A 24,335-nucleotide genomic window follows, 5' to 3' on the forward strand; every position below is an offset into this window, starting at 1 on the left:
CTATCTTAAAATATTTAGCCAATTTTTTTTATTACCCTACAGGGTAATTTCAAAACAATGATCTGATTACACAAAGCTGCATTTTTAAGAAAAGAATTGAACAATTATACAGAGAACCAATTTGCTACCACCTCTCTCTCTCTCTGCAACACACAGACAACACTAACTCTGTAACTAAATTCTCTCAAACAAGTTGCAGCATATTCGGTTATTCATGCGATTCAATATGTTTTTAGCCCTGCAAGTCAGTTGGTAGTGAGGACACAACTTGGAACACTATGTTTCATGTATTTCCACAAGAAAAAATCGCATGAGGTAATGTCAAAGTTTTGGGGATGATGACAATGCTGTGATGTTTTTCGAAGAAACTCAGACTTGATTTTGACAGTGCTATGGGTGGAGGCCAAATTGAACATGTATATGATGGTAAATAAAATCTCATACCCAAGAAATCACAAGGCGGTTGTTTGCAAGGATATATACAGTAAATTTTTTCCAAAGTTGTGAAATCAGATAATTCTTTTTAAATAACCCAGCATTTTTATAAGATATAATTATTGTATACTTTGCAGTTTTAACGTTTTCTCATACTTCTCAAATCAAAAATATTACAAATCATTCAGAACAGTTTCCCCATATGAAAAAGTTCATTTCTACAATGCTATTTTTTGTGAATGGTAAAACACTGTGTCAATGTATTTAAAAAAGCTCTTGTTTTATATTTCATTTTGTGTTATTGTGTGTGTGTGTGTGTGTGTATATATATATATACATACATACATACTATATATATCTTAAACAGCAACAAAAATTTATTTTTGCCTCTCAATTTTAGTTTAATGAATCTGAAACTAACAAAAACAGTCAATACATTTAACAATATTCACAGGCCATAGCTCAGCCACTTAATAGGCAATGGCTACATTTGCCAAACATGATAGAGCCAGAGTTATGCACAGTTCGTTCAGTATGTGCAGGTACAAAATAGTTAGCTGATATTAATAACATGCTTTAGTATAAACATAATTTTACACCTTGACTTTCCATTAGCACATTTCAGTTTGGGGTGGATCAGAAAGTAGCTAACTGCTCTAAGTTTCTGTTTTAGTTTTATCAGCATGGTGAATTGGAACTTACATTGTGGTATCTTTCATTTTATGAAAAGAGCAAAGAAAAAAAATTCTTTCCTTCACAAATGGTTACATTTGGGAAGGGGGTATTACCAACCTGCAGCAAAAGTGGCTGCAAAAAAGTGAGCTAATCTCCATGTTCATGACTTTCACTGAACATATGGCAGCAATAAAAGAATTTTTGGAGGTTACATAAAACACCTAATGTGCATTATAAAATCTGTACCTCGTCTCCCTCGCAAACTTCTCTCAATTTTAAAGAGCACCATACCAAAGAAAATAAAGTTTACACACACCCATAATTGCTTTAACATTTATTACCATTTATTCACAAGCAATTAATTACTTGTGAATGTTTGTACTTGAATAAATGTTCTTTCTAACTGATAAAAGTCGGAGACTATTATTAAGTAACATTAATACTTTCTTTCCAATATACATTGAAATGAAACGTTTAAAAGTGTACAAATTATTTTATACACTTAACAGCACAGCAGACCTACCTTTCCAACATTATTTGAAAAATAAGGGAAGAATTAATTTAACAAGAATAAACAATTTTATATAGGGAAATGATTTAATGGGTTTTCTGCTCATGATCACAACTCAAAAATAATTAGTTATTTTATGTGTTTTTTTTTTTTTTGCTGTCTAAGTACAGTGCATTGAAGAGGAGATGCAACTAAAAAAATTAATCATGAACAAACTTGGTAAGATGAAAGATATAAAAAATCAATGCCTATCAACTCGAATACCTTTAAAAGTTAAAGCAAAATGTACATAAAACCAAAAAATCTGTCACTCACCATACAAAACAAAAGAATAATAGCACTTGAAACTGAAACACAAGCACATGAACATAAAACTGTTTTCACATTTCTTTTATTTACAAGATGCAACTGTTGAAACACATAATCCATTTTATATATTATGCATATGTATAACTTATAAATGTTCCACATGGAAAAACCTCTTTAAAGAACCTCATAGATATAACTTACAACTTGATATTTTTCAATACTGACTATAAGATTAGAGGGATACCTACAACTGACAGTATAAGCATACTGTTGTCTACATACAGGGTGATTTCATAATTCCCCTTTGCCGCATTTTACTGGCAAGTCATTGATCCTAGAGGTTCCAATTAGAAAAATTATCCAAATAATGTGTATAGAACTAATATTACGTCATTCATGTTGCAAGAGGTTGTACAGTTAAAATAAAAAAATTAACTTTTTACACAGCCACCCTGTCCTCAAAAACCCAATTAGGAAGTTGTTACCCTGTCTCCTGAGCCCAACAAAAAATATTCCATGTTTTTAAGTGCAATATTCGCAGATATATTTGAATTTAAAAACTGACTGAAAGTTGGAAAAGAGTAGAATAAATCAGGGAAGGAAGCAATGTCTTAGTTTTTGCTGTTCTTTCTCAACTTTTCTAATATTTTGAATTGAAATATCTCTGCTAATATTGCACTAAGAAACTTCTTTTTTTACCTCAGGAGAGAGAGAGACAGAGATGACTGCTGACCACCCATAGACCCCATCTGGGGATGGTTTGCACTCTTTCCCAAAGGGATGGACAGTCGTAGAGAGACATGACAACAACTTTCTAATCAGGTTTTTAAGGCCAGGGTGTCCATGTAAAATTTTTTTATTTTATTTTAATAACTATAGCCCCGTTCACATGTGCAAGATTAGGGGTAGCTTTGGTGATAATTACCGACATGACAACTTTTTTTCCCTCATAGGGAAGAAAAAGGTGGGAGAGAAACTCATAAAAAAAAAGCCCATCTTTCTTGGAATGGATTGGAGGTCAACACCGACGTTCTCTCCTATAATCCTTTGCGCCGCAAAAACTACTATAAGTTCCATCGTCAGCCATCTTGAATCAATCACTTCCTTTCAACCTACGTAACCAGTGACGACTTCCGGAAAGAAAAGGGGGATTACCGGCATGAACTCAAAGTCATGTGAATGGTTTGTAGCGAAAATCCCTGTTACCGGGAACTTCCCGAGATGTTTTATTGCACATGTGAACGTGGCTTATATAACCCCTTGCAACATGAATGACATATTTGAGTTCTACATGTTATTTGGATAATGTTTCTAATTGGAAATATGCCTAGAATCAATGGTTCGCCAGTAAAATGCGGCAAGAGGAATTAAGTAATCATCCTGTATATATTATATTTATTTTATATTGCCTCTACCTCTTTGTTGTGAATGAGATTCAAAATACAAGAATATTTTCTTGCAAAAATGATTAACTTTCAAAAAATGTTTGATACCATAATTCCTTAAATAAATTACTATTTGTCAACTCTGTTTTTATGCCCAATATCTTCTAACTGGTGTTGAAATTATTTAATCAAAATATGCTTGTTTGAAGAAAAATATTTTGCATCAAACTATATGAAGTTAATTTTACATTTTTTGTAAGAGTGAAAAAAAATACAGTGGGAAAAAATCAATGCTAATACACTAGTATTTATATTAACGGCAATCATTTTAAAAACTAGAATCTAGAAAATGTTTACTGATAAAACTTCTTGCAGCAAAGAAGATAAAATTTTTCCTTTTTTTTTTAAACATTTTGATTGACATAAATATAAAAAAAAATTGATGCAACATCCCATATTTAATATCAAAAATTTAATTTTTAGATTTTTTAAAAAGCAATAGAACTAACTAATTCTGATATCACCAAAGTTAACATATATCACACATTTAAAATGGCAATCCTATTTTTCTCATAGTTCAAAAGTGCAATCAATCAAAAGGAATAACATTAAATTTATTTGCCTTTTATGCATATGGCTACAATTTAGTAATAACACATCTGAGTCAGACACACTAATGAATCAAGTTACAACAACAGAAACGAAACATTCAAATTTCAATGTTAACCCTTTGTCAGGGACAGTTGAATCACAAACAAATTTTCTAATAGCAGAGCTCTAGCTTGAAACCAGAGACTCATGTGACTATTGTATCATTTCCAATTATCATAAGCCATTGTCTATTGTGTTTGCGGCACAAACAAGTTTTTTTACAGTGGCAAAATTTCACCTCACAAGTATTGTGTCAGTTTAAGATGTTTTCAGTGTTTCTCCAAATACTTTTTGAAAAAAAAAAATCAACTTTTAAATAATAAAATACAGTTAACTGCCTCTGCTGGGAATCAAACCACCAGCCCTTCACAAGCTTGTGAAACAATAAAGCAAAAAGTTCTTTTTTAGTTGCTATGATAGAAATATATAGGGCAGGGGTAAGCATATAGATTTTAAAAGCTCTAGTGAGTCATTAAGCAAAAAGTTTGAAACCCCCATGGTGTAATCTAAATTAGCACAATGCTATATTAAAACGGTAAAACCCATTTCATAAGAAACTTACTATGATAAACTACCTTTCTCAAAATAAATTTGGTAAAAGAAAACTGCATAGTGCTTATGGTGAGTGTATTTAGTAACATTAGTAACATATATGTTACAGCCAAAACCTGAAGTGGCCAGCCCAGTTGACCCGTCCAGAATTCAAGCGTTTGCCAGGCTTTAGCTGGCCCCTATGATTTGGGGTTATCACCGTGTTGACGTATTTTTTAGTGATACGCATGGCCATTTATAATTTATGGTTAGCTATGGCAACCCTAATGATCAAAGGAATCTGAATATTGATATCTTAGTGATACATATATAAGGATCGGCCAAAGCTCAAATTTTGGACACTGGTAGGGTGAAGCAGCGAACTTCAGGCTTTGGCAGTAACAAATAAATAATTAGCCATTTTTTAAGTAAATTATTTTCATAAGTGTGAGAAAATAAGAAACGAGACAGAAAAATAATCAAAAAAAAAACTTACTATTTATTAAAAACAGTGTAATTTGATTAAAAATTTTGATACCACTGCCTAAAAACAAATCTTGCAAAATTATAAAAAAATATGGGACCTTGCATTTATCTATCACGTTTATTTATACAGCCAGAAACAAATTTGAAAATACACATCAAGTATATTTTGCAAGATGTACTGCTATTATTAGATTGACTAAAAATATTTAAATTCCCAACTCCTATCAACTACTACATTCAAACCAAAACTCTGAAAATGTATTAAGCCTATCCTTTTCTTTGTCGTGGTTGAAAAATACAAAGCCTGTTTCCTCTTTTTGATACTTTTATGAATTTATTGTGTTATTTTCATCTTGACTGAACTGTAAATTTGTTCTGATTTTTGTGTTGTTACAAAATAATTTATTTTTAACATTCTGGAGATATGCAATGGCTGCGTTTCCTTAAATAAAATTGAGAGAAATAAATAAAAATACTGAATTGGAAAAAAAGAAAATTGACGTGAATCTCCAACTGCAGTATCTGAACAGGTACCTTCAAACATAAACATATATTCAACATGAATACTTACTTATACTTGTAGCTGAGACTAGTACTTTGGAACACATTTTTGGAGGAAGCATTTTATACAGTGCCTCTGCAGGCAAGTATCTATTCATACCTCAAACGGAAAACAGGTTTTCAGATTTTGAAGTAGGATTTCTTCATTTCTTCGTTTGCAGATATCAAACCTCAGAACCCAAGCACCTCTCTTATGTTAGTATGTGGGAATTTCATCACTCTACTAACATAACTATACATATTCCATGTAAACATTCCTGTGGGGTGAAGTGTTATCATGTCATGAAGCTTTGTTATCTTGATGTCTGACACATATTCACCATATCCACAGACCAAATAAGAGTATAGATTCTAATCCCCGATTGTTCAAAAACGAAGGCTGTTGGAGCTGTCTGCTTGGCTATATTCTTTACTGACATTCTAAGCCAAGTTCTGAAGATGTCCCCCTCCTCACTTCTCCCAGAGGTCTTTTACCAAGATTTAAATTAATTTTTCTTCATAAATGTAAATAAAAATATGAATTTTTTTCTTTTGATCATTTTTGTTGCACCACAGTTATTGTCAGCATCTGAGGGACAATTAGACCAAAACCTACAGTTAATTTTTGATTCAAAATGGCAGTGTCTTAAACAATACTCCAACCACAACCTCCAAGAGGTTGGTGCTCGAACCTCTCAGTGGAAGAACTTTCTATGGTAGTAATTTGTTCTGCAGTCATCTGTTATCCCTCAGTGTCAAGAAATATTCTGACAACATAAATTATGCTCTCAGACAAAAAAATTATTCTGAAGACACTGAAAAAAAAAGCATTCCTCAGACAACAAATACCTTACCTGGCTCTGCATCATCTGAGAGTGGGGTGGTGGTGGCTGTGGATGAGGGGACGGCTGAGACGCTGGTTGTTGTGGTGGTGATGGTCGCATGTGAGAATTCTTTAAAAAAATAAATTTGATGCAATAAAACACAAAAACTATGAAGTTTAAAAAATCATGTGAAGGCAAAATTTCATACTGTGAAAAGCTCAAGGTGGATGCATAAATTAATGAAAAAAAATTCCCACAATCAATAATAAATGTCAACACTATAACAAATAATAAAATATATTGAAGCATGGCACAGTTGATATAAGCTTATAGTTATATATATAGACCTACACACTAGTTATTTCTATGAATAGGGTATGTAGTATAAACGATAAGATGATAAAAGCTAGTCAGAATATTGTGTTTTCACGCACAGGGTTCCCAGAAAAATCTGCTTGATCATTCCCTGAAAAAAACTGAAAAAATTTCTGAACGAAACTCCAGAAGAAAGAAAAAGAAATCTTAATCTTCCTAATTTTTTCAATTCCAGAATTCAATATCTTAACCTTTCCAAAATTTTGAATTCTCTGAATATTTTTTATTTCCCCGAACTTTCCAAATCACTAGGAACCCTGATATGTAAGGGATTGAGCTTACTAAAAATATTGTTTCAAATATATCTGAAATTTTCAAATTATTTTAATATCAACAAAAAAATTAATCTTATAGAAGTGGTTCTCAAAGTATGCACTGTAGCTCCTTGGGGTGTCGCCAACCATTGTTGGGACACTGCAATGAGCTGTCATTATTAATTGTACAATAGCTCAGAGATGCTGCTATACTCTAATTTACCCGGGTCTAAGTGGATCCCTCACGAAAAAATTTATCATGAAAAAAAGTATGGTTCCCCCAATAATTCACTGGTATATATATCTATGAATTTTTTCCAGCATACCCCCAGGTCTTTGATCATCTGCTTATATCTCTTTATTGAGACAGAGTGGCGAGCCATGTTCTGGGTAGGAGAAAGAGGTATCTCTGTGAATCAAATAATTCATTTCTAAAAACATGTTCTATCCATGGGATCATTTACTTTCATTGTCTACTAGTAGGAAAAGCGTGCAAAGACGTCCATTAACAATGAGAATTAGACATGGAATTTAGAACATGTAATAAATTTAAAACAAATATACAGTCGATCCTGCTTATAACATTCCCATTTAGAACATTTTTCCACTTGGTACAACTTATTTTCATAGTCCCAACTCTAAGTAATTCTCATTAAGATTTCTCGATTTTATGAAGTGATTTCCTGCTTACGTTTTTTATGACTTTTTGGAAAAACTTTATAAGCACAGTTGTGGGTTCCAAACCCAGATTTTCACCAAAGGCAAAATCTTGGGGGGGGGGGGGTTATGAGTGCTTGTGAACCCCCTCAAGAACATGAAAAAAAAATTTAAAAATTTGTAGAAAATTAAAATATTAGAAAAAATACATTCTTATACTATCTGTTAATTTAAAACTATTTTTGAGTGTTAGTGACCCACAATTTCAGTGGAAGAAATCCTTGTGTCACTCCAAAAGCCAATTCTGAGTACACACTTGTGATTTTTGCGATGTGAAACGGTGCTACCACATAGCAGCTAGATGACAAAACTGTGGATATTCAAAGCTGAGTTCTTACAGATTCTTTTTTTTTTTCTCAACGATCTCTGAAAATGTTTTACAATTTGAATGGGTGTTTCAATCCTTTACAGTTTTTCAAAAAATTTGCATTCGCAATCTTGTAGGAACAAGGCAAATTTATGCCGTATAGATGCTGTCTTTAAATACCGGCAGATAGCAGCGAAAGTACTGTAATTTCCCGTATGTAACCAGAGGGGAGAAAATCCACATGCCCCTCATTCAGGGAAGAAACTAGATATCTGTCATCTCATTCTTCAACAACCTGTGTGTATATCAATACAATACAGTATGGTATACAAAGTAGTAAAGCCACTTTTTCAAGGTTGCACGATCATAATAGTAGAAAAAAGGGAAAAGAAGATGGGGAGGATTTTCTTTTTTTTCCCTTCTTGGAACGGGATGCGTGAACCAAATTTTTATGCGTCCTTTTCAGAAATTCTGGGTATTTGATGCACTATAGCACATCATTGCCACCTCTGATAGCTATTTAATACTATGAAGCAGTTTTTTGACTATCGTGGGGAGTCACGGATACATATCGACTAGGGCAATGAAATGGAAAAGGCCAACCTTTTTAGAACCACTGCCTTATAGCAGTGTTTCTCAACCATTGGGCCCTGATGTCACTCATACCGGGCCATGGGTGATTTGTCTTTCCATTTTTCCCTGTTCATTTTTCATTGGTTGTGTATTTGACCGGGCCTTAGACTCACAAAAATAAATGAAACCGGGCCGCAGCTTGAAAAAGTTGAGAACCACTGCCTTAAGCATACAAAAACCTTTTTTTGAAAACCATGTTTCTTAGGCAAAAAGTATAGCAGATATTTTGAACATATTGGGGCTAAAAAAATGTTAAGTAAAAAGTTAAAATAATTTAAAAGATAATTTATATACTCTACATCAAAAATTATTTAACTAAAATGATTATATTAATTTGTCCAGGGGGCTAAAATATTCAGTTTTACCATCTAGCTACCATGTGGTCTCGCGGTTATCATTGGCGACCAGCAGTCTTGACAATGTCAAATCACAAAAATCTCAGTTTGATACACGAGAATGTTTATCCCTTTAAAAAGTTTAGTTGCCACAACGATCAGAAGACTTATAACACAAATATATGTTAAATTGCAAATATACACATTTACAATTTGTATAATTGTTGCCACCACCTACTGAATGCAAAACATACACAATGCTGGACACGCAAGGACACTGTTAGGTTTCACCTACACAAATCTGACATAGCTCCCATATTCAGGTGTGAAATGTGTAGCAGTGAAATGGTAGTAAACCCGAGTTGTGGGGCATCAGGGATGGAAAACCAAATCATTCCAGCTGGAAGACAATTTATATAAATCAAGAGACAATCATCTGAATCATTTGCATTAAATGAATCCGAAGATATTATTGAAAAAGTTAAGAATTTCCCAAAATGGAAAATTAATTGATCATTGATCATTTTTGTCGCACCAGTCATTTTCTGCACAGGAGGGCTAATTAGACCAGGACATACAATTTATTGCCCATTCCGAATGGCAGGCTTGTTTCTTATACTCATCAAGAGGTTGGTGCACTAACCCCTCGACGGGGGACTCCCTGTGGTAGCAATTTTTTCTGCCGTCATGTCGCCGTTTTTGTTGTACGCCTGCGTCAGGAAAGTTTTCTGACAAGGACACAAACCGGGTATCAAACTCGCGACACCTCTAAACATCCTTTGGTACTTTAGGTTAGTATCTTATCGACCTGGGCTACCACACCCAAATGGAAAATTATCAGCAGAGAATCTATGGGTTGATTAATCAGTAAAATATATACCTAATGCACCTGACTTAATTATATTTGTGTTTGATTTCTTACACATGTTAATTCCCAGCGTTAATGGGTTTCTTTGCAACAGTTTTCTACCAGTACAATATTTAGCAATGAAAGCAACTAAATCTAGTTAAACTGGTGAATTGAGTTTTTTTAGAGAACCTTTGGCACATATATATATATATTTGGAAATCAATTATTAGTTTAATTCACAGGAATGATGGGGGAAAAAACAATTTCAATTTTCTTACCAATCAATCTACTTTTACTCAAAAAGGGACAAAGATTTGTCTAACACTTGACAATGAATAATGTATCTACTACTTCCCTTGAAAAAACATTTTTTTTTTTTTTGGTTCAGAAAGAGAATGGGTTAATTTAAAAAAACATTTTCAGACTGAATTCACAAAGTGGTTGAGAATATCTCTAATTCACATACTGGTAACACAATAACACATTGAAACAAACTTTGAGGAAAATGTCAAGTCAGCTTTTTAGCAACAAACAATACGATGTCTTGCCCCTTATATACAGTGAAACCTATATAAAACGCAAGGTCAAGAGACAAATTATTTTCCGTTCCAGACAGGTTTCACCAGACTGGTAACACAATAACACATTGAAACAAACTTTGAGGAAAATGTCAAGTCAGCTTTTTAGCAACAAACAATACGATGTCTTGCCCCTTATATACAGTGAAACCTATATAAAACGCAAGGTCAAGAGACAAATTATTTTCCGTTCCAGACAGGTTTCCGTGTCATAGAGATGTACATAAAAATATATGCAGTGATTTATTTCTATCGTTTACCAAACTTGTTTTAAGAACATCACCCTAACTTCTATAAACCAACGAGTGTTAAACAGAGACATGCATATTATTATTTTGAATTTTTTCATAGTTGCTGTTTCAAATAACTATACATTTGAAATTTCATATTTAATGCACTAATAATATGAATAATAATATTTAATATTAGTGCATGTTAAACTTCAATATAAAACATTCTCCTGGATAGCAATAGAATGAACACTTACTTTTGTCAAAATTAAAAATTTATTTAATACAGTGAAACTTTGATATAATGATATTCTGCAGACCAAGAAAAAATATTTTTTTAGAGGGATTATCATTATATCGAGAGGCAAAATTATCCTCACATGTGATCAAATTTATGTTGCTGTTATCTTTTCTGCATCACCATTATTAATAGCATAAGAAAATGCACTCTTATGTATTTATTCTCCGTAAAAAATTGTAATAGATTAATTTATTATAAAAATTCACTAAGATTCCTTTACCCCTGTAAGGAAGTTTACCACATTGCACTTTCGTGTCTTACACAGAAAGTAGCAATAACTTTCTTTAGCTTTTGGTGATTTTTTTAGTGCAAAATATTGATGTTATCAGATGCCTTCAGAAGAAGGAAAACAAGTTACAAAGTTAAAATTAAATTCAAGACAGTTTCGAGCAAACTATAAGTAAATATCATTATAGTGGTTTAAAAACACCTAAAAGTATTGTCATAGAGGGATTTATCATAGTAAAGGATATTGTTGTAGCGAGGTTTCACTGTATTTAAAATAAAAGTTGAGACATTTCAAAAACTGACAACGAGATCAACAACCAATAAGGTTTGTGAAAGAAAGACTGTACATATCTGTAACACTTAAATTTTACTTGTTTATGCCTCTACGAACTCTATTTTTGTGTACGAATTCAATACGCGTTTCTTGTAGCTCGTAGCCATCTCTACACTGAATGAAAATCTCTGCAGTAGCCAAAACACGGTATTGCCAAATTGTGAACAATAATTCATTCTCCGTCGCTTATTACTCTCCCAAAATTATCAAACTTGTTCCAAGAAATAGGAGTGTTTTCTAACAAAAGTCACAATTTCCATCATAAATGAAATACTAAACACGCTTTTACTAAATTTTGAATAGTATAAATCCTCTTTCTCTCAAGCCCAAGTCCCCAGAACCAGTTCAGATAGATAATAAGTGTTCATTGTTTTTCAAAGAAGTGGAAGAGTTGGCCTAACAAAAGGGGGGATCAGAACGACTTGACTTTCTTCCCATCCAAAGGACAAAAACTTGCACTAGGTTAAAAATTCTTTCAGTTTTAGCAGGTTTTATATTTACAAATAGACTATATATGCTTTCTGTTTCTGTGTTAGACAGTTTCCATCTTAAAGAGGTTTTATTATTCCTATCATTGAAAAAGCATTAATTATTCACAAGAGTGAATAATTAATGCTTGCCGCCTGACAGTTGAGTGGTTAGGGAACTAGCTTCTCACTGTGCAGGTCTGGGTTTGAATCCCGGTTCGGGCATGGATGTCTACTAACCTAACACTAACAAATTCCCTGGATGGATCATGTTGATCCCTTGGGAATACGTGAAGATCACCTTTAAAAAAAAGACTATACATTTGTTCCATTTAAGACAGGTTTCTGTTGTCTCATACAGTGTCCATCTTAGACAGGTTTCACTGTAGTCAGCTTCCTACTAATATGACCAGTAGAATTTTTTTTGCAGTGGGTTTCCTCTTCCCTCCCCTTTAGTTAGTGCCCTAAAAAATTAGCCCCTTCAGTTGGCACCTTCTGTGGCTGCATAGTTTGCAGGATTCAAGATCTGGACTTGTTGACTGACCTGGCACCTTGTTCTCTAGGCACGGATTTATGGTTTTGCAGCCCTTTCTCCATTATACTCTAATTTTCTTGACCACTCATACATTACATTTGCTGCCTTGGGCTATAGCCTGATTAGCTTTCTACATTTCCCGCCTTTGTAAACACGCCTCTGTTCTTAAGCATTTTGAAATAATGAAGTAAATGAAGAAATGAAAAACTAGTAACTTTTCAATATAAAAACAAATAATATCAAAGCATTGCTTTCACTCAAATTTAATAGAGAAACAAAAAACATCCTATAAATTTTCTAAGTAAAACAAAACAAGGTCAAGAAATAAAACGCTTCCTCTATCAAAAGGTTAAGTAAATAAATCTAGGGAAAATTACTTACACTTTTTCTTTCACCCAAAAATGAGCTAGACTTCATATTTTCATTAAAGATTTATGATAAATACAATTAATGATAATTATGATGAGTATTTCTTTGATAACTTTTTGAAAGTGCAACCAATAATTTCGAAAAATCAAAACGCAAAATCCACGAAACTCCCCCTTAAATAAAAAATTTTATCTTCATTTCCTTTCTCGATCAGTTGCTTAAGGCCAACCAAGTTCAGTTCGCAAAATGTAAATATGTAGCAGCAACAAAGCAATGGCAGTCTTTTGGAAATTTCATCTGAGAAAAATATGTTGGCCAGCTTGAATTAGTGGAACATTTATATAGATCAGGGGGTTCTCAAAATGTTTGCTGCCAACCTCTGTCTGGGACACCACCAGGGCCAGTTCTGGACATTTTCAAGTGTAAGCGAATGATATTTTGGTAATACAAAAATCACCCCTATTCAGTTGGCACCTTCTGCAGCCACGTAGTTTCCAGGTTTCAAGATCTGGCCCTGGAGCTTGTGCACAGAGCATGAAACTTTATATTCCAGGTAGCTATACATATAAAAATACAGATAGTGATGAAATCCAAGAAAGGTGGTTCACCTAGTGAAATAGCATTGGGGAGATAGATAATTACAATACTGATGATATTTTGCTGTCAAGTTGGCTTTCCAGCAAGGTACATGAAGTGAAAAAATGGAAAAATCTTGTGCCTGTGTTCATCAAAAACAGCATTTTCATAATGCTATCATATTCTATCCGAAATAGAATATAATTTCACTCCTAGGACAGTCTCTCAATCATATGAAAAGATGGAAAAAATAACAATTCATTAGATGGATGCTAGAAGAGTGAAAACTGATAATCATAACTCAAAATGACATTCTTGGTAATGAGTTTTATTCTTGAAAATTCTCTTAAACTCTCTCTCTCGAGAATTTTTTTCATAAGAATTTTTTAAAAATTTGGATTAAATTAAAAAATTAAAAGTTATTCCATTCATAAGAACATGAAGGGTTAGTGAAATGCAAAAATATTAATTGAATTACTTTAGAAAAATATTGATTCATTAAATAGATTCTAAAAGATTTGTCACTTGGTCTTAATGTAAGGGCCAAGTCCAAAATTATACCACTTAGCAAAGTGCTCAGACTTCAGACTTTGGCTGTAACATATATACAAATACAAGGCCACAACAGGCAAAATGCCCAATGAGGTGACTGGGAAAGAGATGCCCATATAAGTATGGTTGTCATATATATTTCTAAAATATAACCACCCTTAAAAATGCAAATATAAAAACTATATATACATAATAAAATATAACACAATGCCCATAAAAAATATTTATGGTTGTCTTATAAGCCGGTATTACACTGTAAAAGTTTGATAAAAGTCCTTTTATAAAATATGAAAAATTCAACCAATAAGCTTATCAGTTGCATTTGCTCGAATGTAACCTATGAGTTTTACTGGTTAGATTTTTTAAGTTTTATAAGAGGGATTTTATCAAACTTTTATAATGTAATACTGGCCTTATCTAAGTATGGATAGCTTCGCAATTTACCCCAACATGTTTATCGTATTTCTTTTTACAAGTGTCAATTGTGTTAGAATTTATCACACCGGGGGTAAGCTATTTCATTTCTTAACAACCTATTAGAAAAAATTTCCTGCAACACACCACAAACAAAAATTGTCCCTTACCAATAGATACTGGTGTCCCCTTGTCAAAACGGTCAATTGAAGACATTAATAATTCACAGTCCATCCTATCCATTCTGCTGAAAATTTTGAACACTTCAATCATATCCCCTGACACCTGTGTTCACCTGTGTTTAACGTATTAAAAAAAAGTCTCTCTTCATAACTCACGCCCTGTATGCCAACAAGGACACAATGTAGCTCTTCTCTGCACCCCTTTAACAGTCTTTGTTCCCCTGTATGAAGATAATTTGTTCCCCAAATTATGAAGATATATAAGTTTTTTAAGAATGACGCTCTTTCGACACCACTTCCAAAAGCAAAATGTGTAAATTAAAAAGGTCTGATATAAATAAGTCAAGGTGAACCAGATGGTTTTACTGTGCATTGCCCATCCCTTTTAAAAAGGATTTTTTTAAACTCTAGTGGTCAATGCCAGTGTAATTGTTTTTGACGAATGAAGCACTTTCATTTCTAGCTCTTACAAAAGCATAAGTTGGATACAGGTTGTTTCCCTTACAAGGTGGAGGGGGGGCTAATGTCTGCCTAACCAATTTTATTTTTTTAATCGGGAGGGGGAGGCCTCCGGTCGTTTTCATTGCCCCCACATATCCCCACCCATGGCTTCAATCAACTCTGTGAAATCACTTAAGCGCTCAGGTTATCATGAATATTCAATGCAATTCATTCCTGCATATGCCCTTGCGAATCGTATATATGGACGTCTAGCAACCCTAGACCCCCTCGTCAATGTTTTTGCTGTATCAGAGTTTCTTTGCCAACTACGACAAAACTTTCCAAAGCAAGCTCTGTGGGCACACCCGTGATCGTTGAAACCTCGTCCTGCGAATACAAAACTACTGAACACACTATTGATCGATATCAAGCCATGTGCACGACAGCAGCGCTGCGACGCATAACAATAGTGGGCTCAAAACAGAGCAAAAGAACCAAACGACGTTGAATGGAGCAAGGTGTGATGTGTCGAGCGATTGGTTTAGTCAGTTCAACGATTGTCGAAATCAGCAGTTTGCATCGGAATCAACGCGCATCGCCAGACAGGAATGTGCATCAGAAGAAAGCGCAGTCTTAATAAAATGTGCACAAATTAACCCATTTTTTTACTGATTGCATTAATGCACACACGCAAAACGTATTGACGCAGGTAAAGTAAAAATATTAAAAGAAATGTTTCTTATGTACGAGAGCCGAAACCATCCATTTTCCATCTTTTAAGGGTACAAACATAGTCCAGCCAATTTTCCAATTTGGAGGGAAGCACAGTAGAGGATTGATCCAGCCCAGGGACTCCTGCCAAAGATCCAACAGCCCTGTTCCATGATGTGAGGGGAAAATCATGTCCTTTCTAGGGAAAACCAATATTGTTCCCAAGAGGACTCCCTTCTACCGTGGTCTATTACAGTCCCCCCCCCCTCCCCCTCCTCTAAGAATTATCACGTGATCCTGAGAACACTGCTTTAGGGGGAATATAACAGATGTTGAAAGGTCCGTACAAGCAAAGAAAGAAAAGTTTTTTTTTTTGTTCATCCAGTCTAAGTAGCTTTTTTGCCCCACCTATATAATGTCTGCCCCAATGTAGGGTGGCTACATATTGGCATCCTTCTTTTCTGTTGCTACTCACCCATCCATCCCTCCGGGCAAAAAAAAAAGAATGAATAAAACCTGAGAGAGAAGAAAAGAAATATTGAAGGCCAAAGCCTAGATTTTAGGGGAAAAATAGAAAAGTAAATACCTCTGGAGAATCAAAAAAATCTGACCTTCACTAAAATTTTGTAACTTTTTCAGGACTTACGTGACCTTTTTATCATTCCATGACTTTTCCAGGACTTTCTCATGTTGGTAGACACCCTGGAGAATCTAATCCGCTCATCAATGAGAATTCCAAAATCGGTGACCCTAGTTGCATCCGGGATAGTAACACAATTCAACTCATAAGTGAAACGCGGGTTTGTTCGAACCGAAATGAGCAACCATGCACTTATCCACACTGAAGGTCATGCTCCATTTATTAGCCCATGCTGCAATCATATTCAAGTTTGTCTGGAGCATCTCAAGATTGCTTGGATTCCAAACTATCCCCATTAGCTTCACGTGATCTATGAATTTGCTAACAATCCCATCGATATCCTGATTGAGTTTATCGATAAAAAGTGAAAACGTATAGGGCCAAGGACACTTCCTTGAGGGACTCCACTCGTGACACTTGTCCTATCAGAGAAATTTTTGTTCACCATAACCCATTGTGACCTACCTATCTCTTAATCATGATTCTATCCAATTGTAGCATTACCATTAGGCCCCCATGGAAATAGTCCTTGATCTAGTCATTTTTATATATTTTATTTTATTCTTATTATTTTGTCTCTGGGATCAATCCGCGAGATCGCATGCTGCCGATCGACCGTCATGTTTACATTTTGAATGCTGCCAGGTTTTATGTCATAGTGTGCAATAATGTTTTTCAGGATGAAAATTAGTCTTCTTTCAGTGCCGCCAATGTAATTAGCCCATGGGATGGTGCATCATCGGATTAGTTCCCCTCAAATACCAGCGCTGTGCTGGAGATGATCGCACTTTATAATCCACACACGAATCGGTTCAAAGACAACCGTTTTGACTTACTAAGGCGCTTTGCCCAGTGCTGAGTAGCACCTCTTTCGTCCCCATGTACCATTGATTTCATTGGCGTGCATTTCCCTGCTAGAGTGTCGAACCTCTGTATATGGCTGCTGTATCATCGCCCACTTGGTACTGGACCATGCATCCTCTTGTGATACGCTGAGAGCCTGCTGCTGACAACCGGGTCCTGTTAACGCTATTCCCAGGATTACTCGCACAGGACACATGCTGGAGAAGCATCACTGGGAGATGCTCAAACTGGACATTTGTGACTGAAAGTTGTGGTTCCTGTGATGTAAAAACAGTAAAAGGTGTCTACACGGACTGCACCGGTGAGAGCCAACTATTTTGTTGAATCTCTTGTTGTTAAAAAAGTTTAATACTGTGATAGAATTAATAAAATGTTTCTTGTGTAAAGAAAAAGCTTAACTAAAAATAACTGAATAAATTACTATAAATGGGAAAAGGAGTTGTCTTTCACTGTAGTCATCTGTTCAATGAATTTCTATGTTGGATTAACAAAAAAAAAAACCAGGTATGCAAAAGGATTGTTGCGCAATTCAGTAAGTTATCCCTATACCAATCTCATGTAAACGCTTTAAGAGTTTACCATGTTGGAATAGATCGAACGCCATCTGGAAATCGAGATAAACAACATTGACATTTTTGCCCTCACCCAAAGCCTTAGTCACTTCATAGAAGCAAAGGAGGTTAATTACACACGTGGCTTCCCCCTTTCTGAACCCATGCCGATTATCCAACAATAGATTGTTCTTGTCTATCCACTTTATCAACTGCCTTTTAATAATAATTTCCAAAATTTTTGAGAGGGAGCTCGCTGGACAATAATGGAACACTGCTTCTCTATTACTTTAAATATCGGAACCACATTAGCAAGCTTCCAATCACTGGCGACGATACCCTCAGCAACACTACTCTGGTAAATCTGTGCGACTGGCCCCAACAATTTATTAGCACATTCCCTGAGGACCCTAGGATAGATATCATCTGGTCCTGATATGCTTTGCTTGCACATACATTTTTTTAGAAACTCATCTTTCACTTGAATATTGTTGAGGATTTTATTACCCCATGAATTGGGCGTATGCAAGTGGGAGTTTTTAACAGGAAAAACTTAAATTTCCCCCCCCCCCTTCAGAAGAAAAAAAAATTGAAAACCTTCCTCCTTGAGAAACTTTCTACGCACGCCTATAACCCCATGCACTAAATATTATTTTCTCTAGAAAAAACTGACGCAAAAAAATCATTGCATTCACTACCAGACCTGTCAACCTCAGAAGAAAAAATCTTACTCTATCTATAAAAAAGCGTAACGCGGCCCGGGGAAGGAAGTTTACGGGGGAAAAGGTACCCTGTACTAAAAATTTATTAGGAAGTTATACAATTATAAAAAGAAAAAGTAATTGCTGCATGAGAAAAGATATGGTTTGCTTAAAAAAAAACACATTTTCAGGAAGACAACAGATCAGTAAAAAAATTTGTTTGCTTGCGTGTGTCTTTTGACGGTTTTACACTACTGTTTTATCTAAAATGAAATATTATTTCACTCACTGGAACACAGTCAGTCCCCTGATCACATTAAAACATAAAAAAAAATAAAAATTCAATAGATGGATGCGAAAGTGTGAAAAATCATCCAATATTTATAACTTTACATAATAGATTAATATCGCACTGGAACCAAGTGCATTATTTTGTCGAAAATTTCTGAAAATCCTGAAAATTCTTGACCCCGAATAACTCAACAATAATAAGTAAATTTATATTTCAGACATGATAAAATTTTGACGATACTCAAATACCGAGAAAATAATGGTTTATTATAGTAAATCTATCAAAAATGTGTGAATTATGAACTCAATTTTTGGTACAAATTCATTTAGAAAATTCACCCTGAATTAAAAAAATAAAACGCTACTTAATTCATTAAACCATAAAGGGTTAGGATGGCGTCAAATTTCTGAAAAAAATATTGACCCATCAAATGGATGCTAAAGGATTGGGGCATCACTCAGTGTAATGTCTAATACAGAGGTGGCTTGAGACATCATTTCGGCACATAAGCTGCACCAGTAAAACTGATGCGAAAACTCCCAGTGGTGTTCCACTCTTTCTCCCCATGGGGAGAGCTGGAATTTTCAGCTAGGTTCTGTGGAATGATGTCAACCAACGGACCATCAATGATTTCTAATGCCGACCAGTTTGCAATATTGGCAGGAAAACATCAATATTAGCGATATTCAGTAAAAAAATCATATTTTTAGAAGCAAAAGCGTATAATCATATTAACTTGCTAAACAGTTGGCAGGTATGCACTGCACATGCTTGCATTACTCTCTACTCTAGACCCTTCTAATGGGGGGAACTGCCCCCCTTACATCCACTATTGACATGCCTGAAAAAAGGTTTGGTGTCAGAGAAAATATCATTTGCCAACCTTGATTCAGCTCCCTTTTTATTATACCTTTCTTCAACGCCCTTCTTTTACCAGTAAATGATGACAGGTCACTTTGTCCACTTTTACATTCTCTGAATGCTCTTTTCTTTTCAAAATAAAGATTACACATGCTATCCGTGAACCAGAGGGGGAGGGGTGCGATGTACAAAAACTTTTTATGAACAAAGGGTATGGCATTGTGCAGAACAGAGGACAGCTTTGTACTAAATTCTTCCCATTGACTTACCACACACAACTGGTTCCAACCGGTCTTTGAAAATTCCCGCTATCCTTTCTCTCAAAAGATCAAAGTTGGTTCTTTAAAAACAAGGCTCAAAGAAAATTTACAGAGAAAACTAACGACACAATGATCACTAGAAGAAAACTCATCCCCCACCGAAACATGTTCGACCAGATCCTCAGAACTAGTGAGAACTAAATCCAAAATAGAAGTGCCCCTAATGGCTCTCTTCTGATACAAAAAAAAATATTGAGCACCAACTTAAGAAAGTTTCTTTCATATCGATCTCGAGCTGAAAGATTCTCCCAATCGATACCAGAGTAATTGAAATCCCCAAATATGACAACCCTCTTGTGCTTACACATGTAGGAAATTTCATCATGAAGTTTGGATCCCTATTTGGTGGATTATAACAAATAACAACTACAATACTACAACTATAATTATAACAACTACAATAAGCTTATGATGATTTTTGTTTTCAAGTTCAACCCATAGAGTTTCAATATCACTTCTCTGTACGTTACACTCTCTAGCTTTCAAACATGATTTCATGTATATCAAGACTCGCCCACTTTCCAGACCCATGTCTGAAAAGTATTGTATCCTGAGATGTGTAAGAATGATTCATCCCCATTGTTTTCCGAAGTTTCTGTAATGGCTATGCTCTTATTTATAATTCACTTTGTCAATCACCCACCAATCAATCTAATTAATTTTGACTAGTAAGTTAAAGTGTTTTTTGTCTCCAAAAACAAAAACTTACTTTCTTCAATTGACCAGACATAAAAAAATTTAAAGCATACTACATATGTTTATTTTACATATACTTTAAGGCAGTGCAATACTACAAGGAAGTGCTTTTGGAAGTCCTTTGGAAGTCTGCAGCCCGGTTGATTTCTTTTTTATGAGGGGAAGGCCTTGTCATACACATGACTAATAGGGAATAAATGGAGAAAAATGAGGCAGTGAATCATTCACGGCCCGATTTGGCTGATGTCAGGGCCCAGCAGTTGAAAAACACTGCTTTAAGGGACACTAACGTTTTAAAGACAGAGTTACAGCCACAAGGAAAGTTTTTTTGAAGCCATCAATGTAAAATAAGATTTCTACTGTTTGATAAGTTTTAACCTTCTCCTACTTAATATGAAATTCAAACAATAATTCAAAGTAAAAAACAATATGGCACTTGCCATACATAAATAAACATTGAAATACTTACAGGGAAGAAACCAGCTGGAGGCATTGGCCCCCCTGGCATTCCATCATTTGGTGGCATTTGACCAAGCGGACTGGGTGCAGTTGGGTTCTAAAATGAAATTTAAAAAATGTTTTGCTCTTGAAGCATTCTTTGAACCACACACAAACCACAATTTTAAAAACTTACACCAACAAAATCCTTTGTTAATTCTAACATATCACCATAACTTACATGTGCAATGCCATTCACTGCATAACCCGAGTTTACAAAGCCCTGAATGAAAGAGAAAATAAAAAATTACACATTTAAAAAACAATGAAATTCTATAATCTAGCTTAGAAATTAATTTCAAGATAAAAATATATTTACTTGCTCTTTAACCCCCTTAAATGTTTTTTTTTTGTTTCAAGAGAAAGACGAATTTATTATTGTTCTTTCCAAGCCGAAAAAAAATAAGGTGGTATAATTTGGGACTAAGCTCTTCTACTCTCAGATGACATCAAATCTTTCCTCTGTTCAAAATCATGTCAGAACTACCTGATTCAATTTCATCAAATCACTGAATTCACTAGATTGTCTGGGAATCAATTACCTAAGCCCAAGGATTACTTTCTCGTGTCACTGAGCAAAAATGGGTTAAATGCCTACTGCCCGAAATAAATAAAAAACTAGGGATATATAATGTAGTAAAGAGATTCCCAGATATAATGAAAGTACATGCCACATCACCAAGATAATTAGCTGACAGATCCACACTGGGGTTGAACTTCTACTTGGAACAGAACTCCCCCCCACCAATAAACAAGAGAGCAAGATTCTTATAAATAACTCTATTTTCTATATAACTTAAAATAACTATTTTCAGGGCTGAGCACGGTATTAGTAATAGAAAAATATTAAACTAAGGCTTATCACGATTCATAAAAAGTAATTAGCATGATAAGCCTTATCAAGGAAACAGTGAAGGAATGCACAAAATATATCTATATCTTAAGGAGAACCAGCAACAATTTATTCAAATTTGGTTGTAAAAACATTCAAAGGACCAAGTAAAATTTTTTGTATTATAACCAAGGCAGAGGTTTTAAGATACTGGTTTGAAAAATGCAGGGTGGTCACAAATTAACTGCTAATATACAAGCCCCCAGCGGCTGCAAGAACAATCATGTAATGGGAATGAAATCTGAGATATAGGTGTTTTCAAGTAGATGCTTGTGATTGAAAGGAAAAACAAAACTCTAGCTCTCACTGTTATAGTTACAGTGACAAAATTTCGAAGAATTCAAACAGCAACTTTCACTTTTATGCATTGCAAAATGATCTGGTGCAGTAAAAACCATGAATGGTATTGAAATGGTACTTATAGCACCATAAGCACCAGCAAAGAAAGATCTCACCAAGGAGTTGGTGCACTAACCACTCAGTCAGGCATCTCAGTCAGATCTGCATCAAGTCCTTGATGGAGCAGTTAGTGCACCAACCCCTTGGTGAGAACTTTCTTTGTCTGCATCCCGAGCCAGCGTTTATGGTATTACAGGTATTGTTTCAACGTCATTCATGGTTTTTTACTGCACCGATTATTTTACAATGCAAGTAAGTGTTTAAATTTGAATTCTTCTAACTTTTATTGTTGTAACTGTAACCGTGAGAGCTACAGTTTTGATTTCCTTTTCATTCTCAAGCGCATACTTGGAAACACTTATATCTTCAATTTCATTTGCATAAGTTGATTTTTGCTGCTGCTGCTAGGCACTCGTGTATTAGCAAAGTTATTTTATGACCACCTATATATATATTGGCAGATGCAATCATGCAATGGTCATTTCAATATAATAAGTAATTCAGAAATATTCAATGCTTGTACCACTCACAATAGATGGTTTTTGTATGGAGACATAGAATACACCTTTGTTATCTGAATTGATAAAAACTTTTTTCACCCTGAAGCAGGCTTTGGAGTATATCACCAAAGTCTCTTTAAGTAAAAAAAACGAAACTTGAAGCATAAATAATACATCCACGGATGATGTCACTCTCCACACAAAGGTTTTTAACAGCTAGCTGTTGTGAAGATGAAGCTTCACATCAGCCAGCTGTTAAAAACCTTCATAAATAATACACTGATTAAACTGTTAAAACTCCAGAATGCCTTAGAGTGATACCTGTTGAGTAACTATAGATACTAAAAAGAAAATAGTAGATATCAATAGGGACTCTGGGCTTCTTGGAACTCTGTCAATGTTTTAAATGCGTAATGGAAACTGAATAAGGATCAGCAATTATGCAATGAATCCTGTTACAATGATTAATAGAAAAAAACGCCAAATTTCCTGAATGTGGCGAGCTCAAATTCTAAGAATTTTTAGGAAAAATACAATAAGAGTGAAAGTACTTAAAAAAATTATCATTATAAATGTCATTCCACTTCATTGACATTAAAAAAATGTTTCATGACATATTTTTCCAACACAAAAGTTTTTTCTTTTTAATAAATTAATAGAATCAAACACACACACACACTTCATCTTTCTTTCAACGTTCTATGGCCTACCTCATTTCTTATCTCTAGCCTCAAAGTTTTATCTGTTGTCCCCAAAGCAGAATGTTTAGCACTGTTCTGCGACGAGCCCTCCTGACTGGAAATGTTCTGCGGTAAAAATCCCCATACATGTAATAGTGGTTTTTTCAATTTTTCTTCCAAATTGTTCTGCAGTAGCGCTAATTGTTCTGCGACGTACATCGCAGATTTTGGCACATTCTGCTTTGGGGTCTGTTGTGTTGTTATTTGTAACTGTGTGCCATCAAATCATAAAGATATACTCTTCTGTCTCATTAACACAATTCTACTAAAGTCATCACATGACAATTTTTCACCTATCAGAAAAAGAAACCTTACACAAACTGCTAACAATCTAAGTGTGTTTTTCACTTCATGGCAGGGATATTTTAGGTTGGAAACTGGGTTGGTTCTTTCCAAAAGGACCAACCCATTTTATTTGCAAAAAATTCAATTTCAAGATATAATAAATTAAAACTGGATTTCTCACCATGGGGTGTTCTCATGAGCAGACTGATTGTTATGTATTTTGGAGTTATTATTTGTTTTCAGCTTATATTACAATTTTATTCTGAGTGGCTTAAGAGCCCCCAAAACAGAAAGTTTTGCATTATTCTGCAACAAGCCCTCAGCTGACTGAAAAAGTAAAAAAAAAGAATACTGGCTAAA

The 24,335-nt window shown here is 34.6% G+C and overlaps 1 protein-coding gene and 1 long non-coding RNA gene across 5 annotated transcripts in view; one reads left to right on the top strand and one right to left on the bottom strand.

Moving 5' to 3' along the window:
• Positions 1 to 3,453, top strand: part of LOC149065593 (uncharacterized) — a 44,944-nt gene extending 41,491 nt beyond the window's left edge. The window contains exon 4 of the long non-coding RNA XR_016195610.1: positions 2,635 to 3,453. This is a non-coding gene — a long non-coding RNA (uncharacterized LOC149065593). The remainder of the gene's footprint in view (positions 1 to 2,634) is intronic.
• Positions 1 to 24,335, bottom strand: part of LOC149065592 (single-stranded DNA-binding protein 3-like) — a 156,490-nt gene that overhangs the window by 103,069 nt on the left and 29,086 nt on the right. For 2 of the 4 annotated variants that reach the window (XM_089253698.1, XM_089253697.1), the window contains exons 5-7: positions 21,341 to 21,382; positions 21,131 to 21,217; positions 6,378 to 6,476 (exon numbers count right to left, since the gene is read on the bottom strand). In XM_089253698.1, the coding sequence (XP_089109824.1) occupies positions 6,378 to 6,476; positions 21,131 to 21,217; positions 21,341 to 21,382 (228 nt within the window). The remainder of the gene's footprint in view (positions 1 to 6,377; positions 6,477 to 21,130; positions 21,218 to 21,340; positions 21,383 to 24,335) is intronic. The other 2 variants (XM_089253701.1, XM_089253700.1) reach the window with 1 other exon arrangement.

The sequence above is a fragment of the Pholcus phalangioides genome, unplaced genomic scaffold (assembly GCF_987345545.1).
Source record: "Pholcus phalangioides strain wild (caught in Gottingen) unplaced genomic scaffold, Ppha-v1.0 ptg000039l_1, whole genome shotgun sequence".
Taxonomy (NCBI): domain Eukaryota; kingdom Metazoa; phylum Arthropoda; class Arachnida; order Araneae; family Pholcidae; genus Pholcus; species Pholcus phalangioides.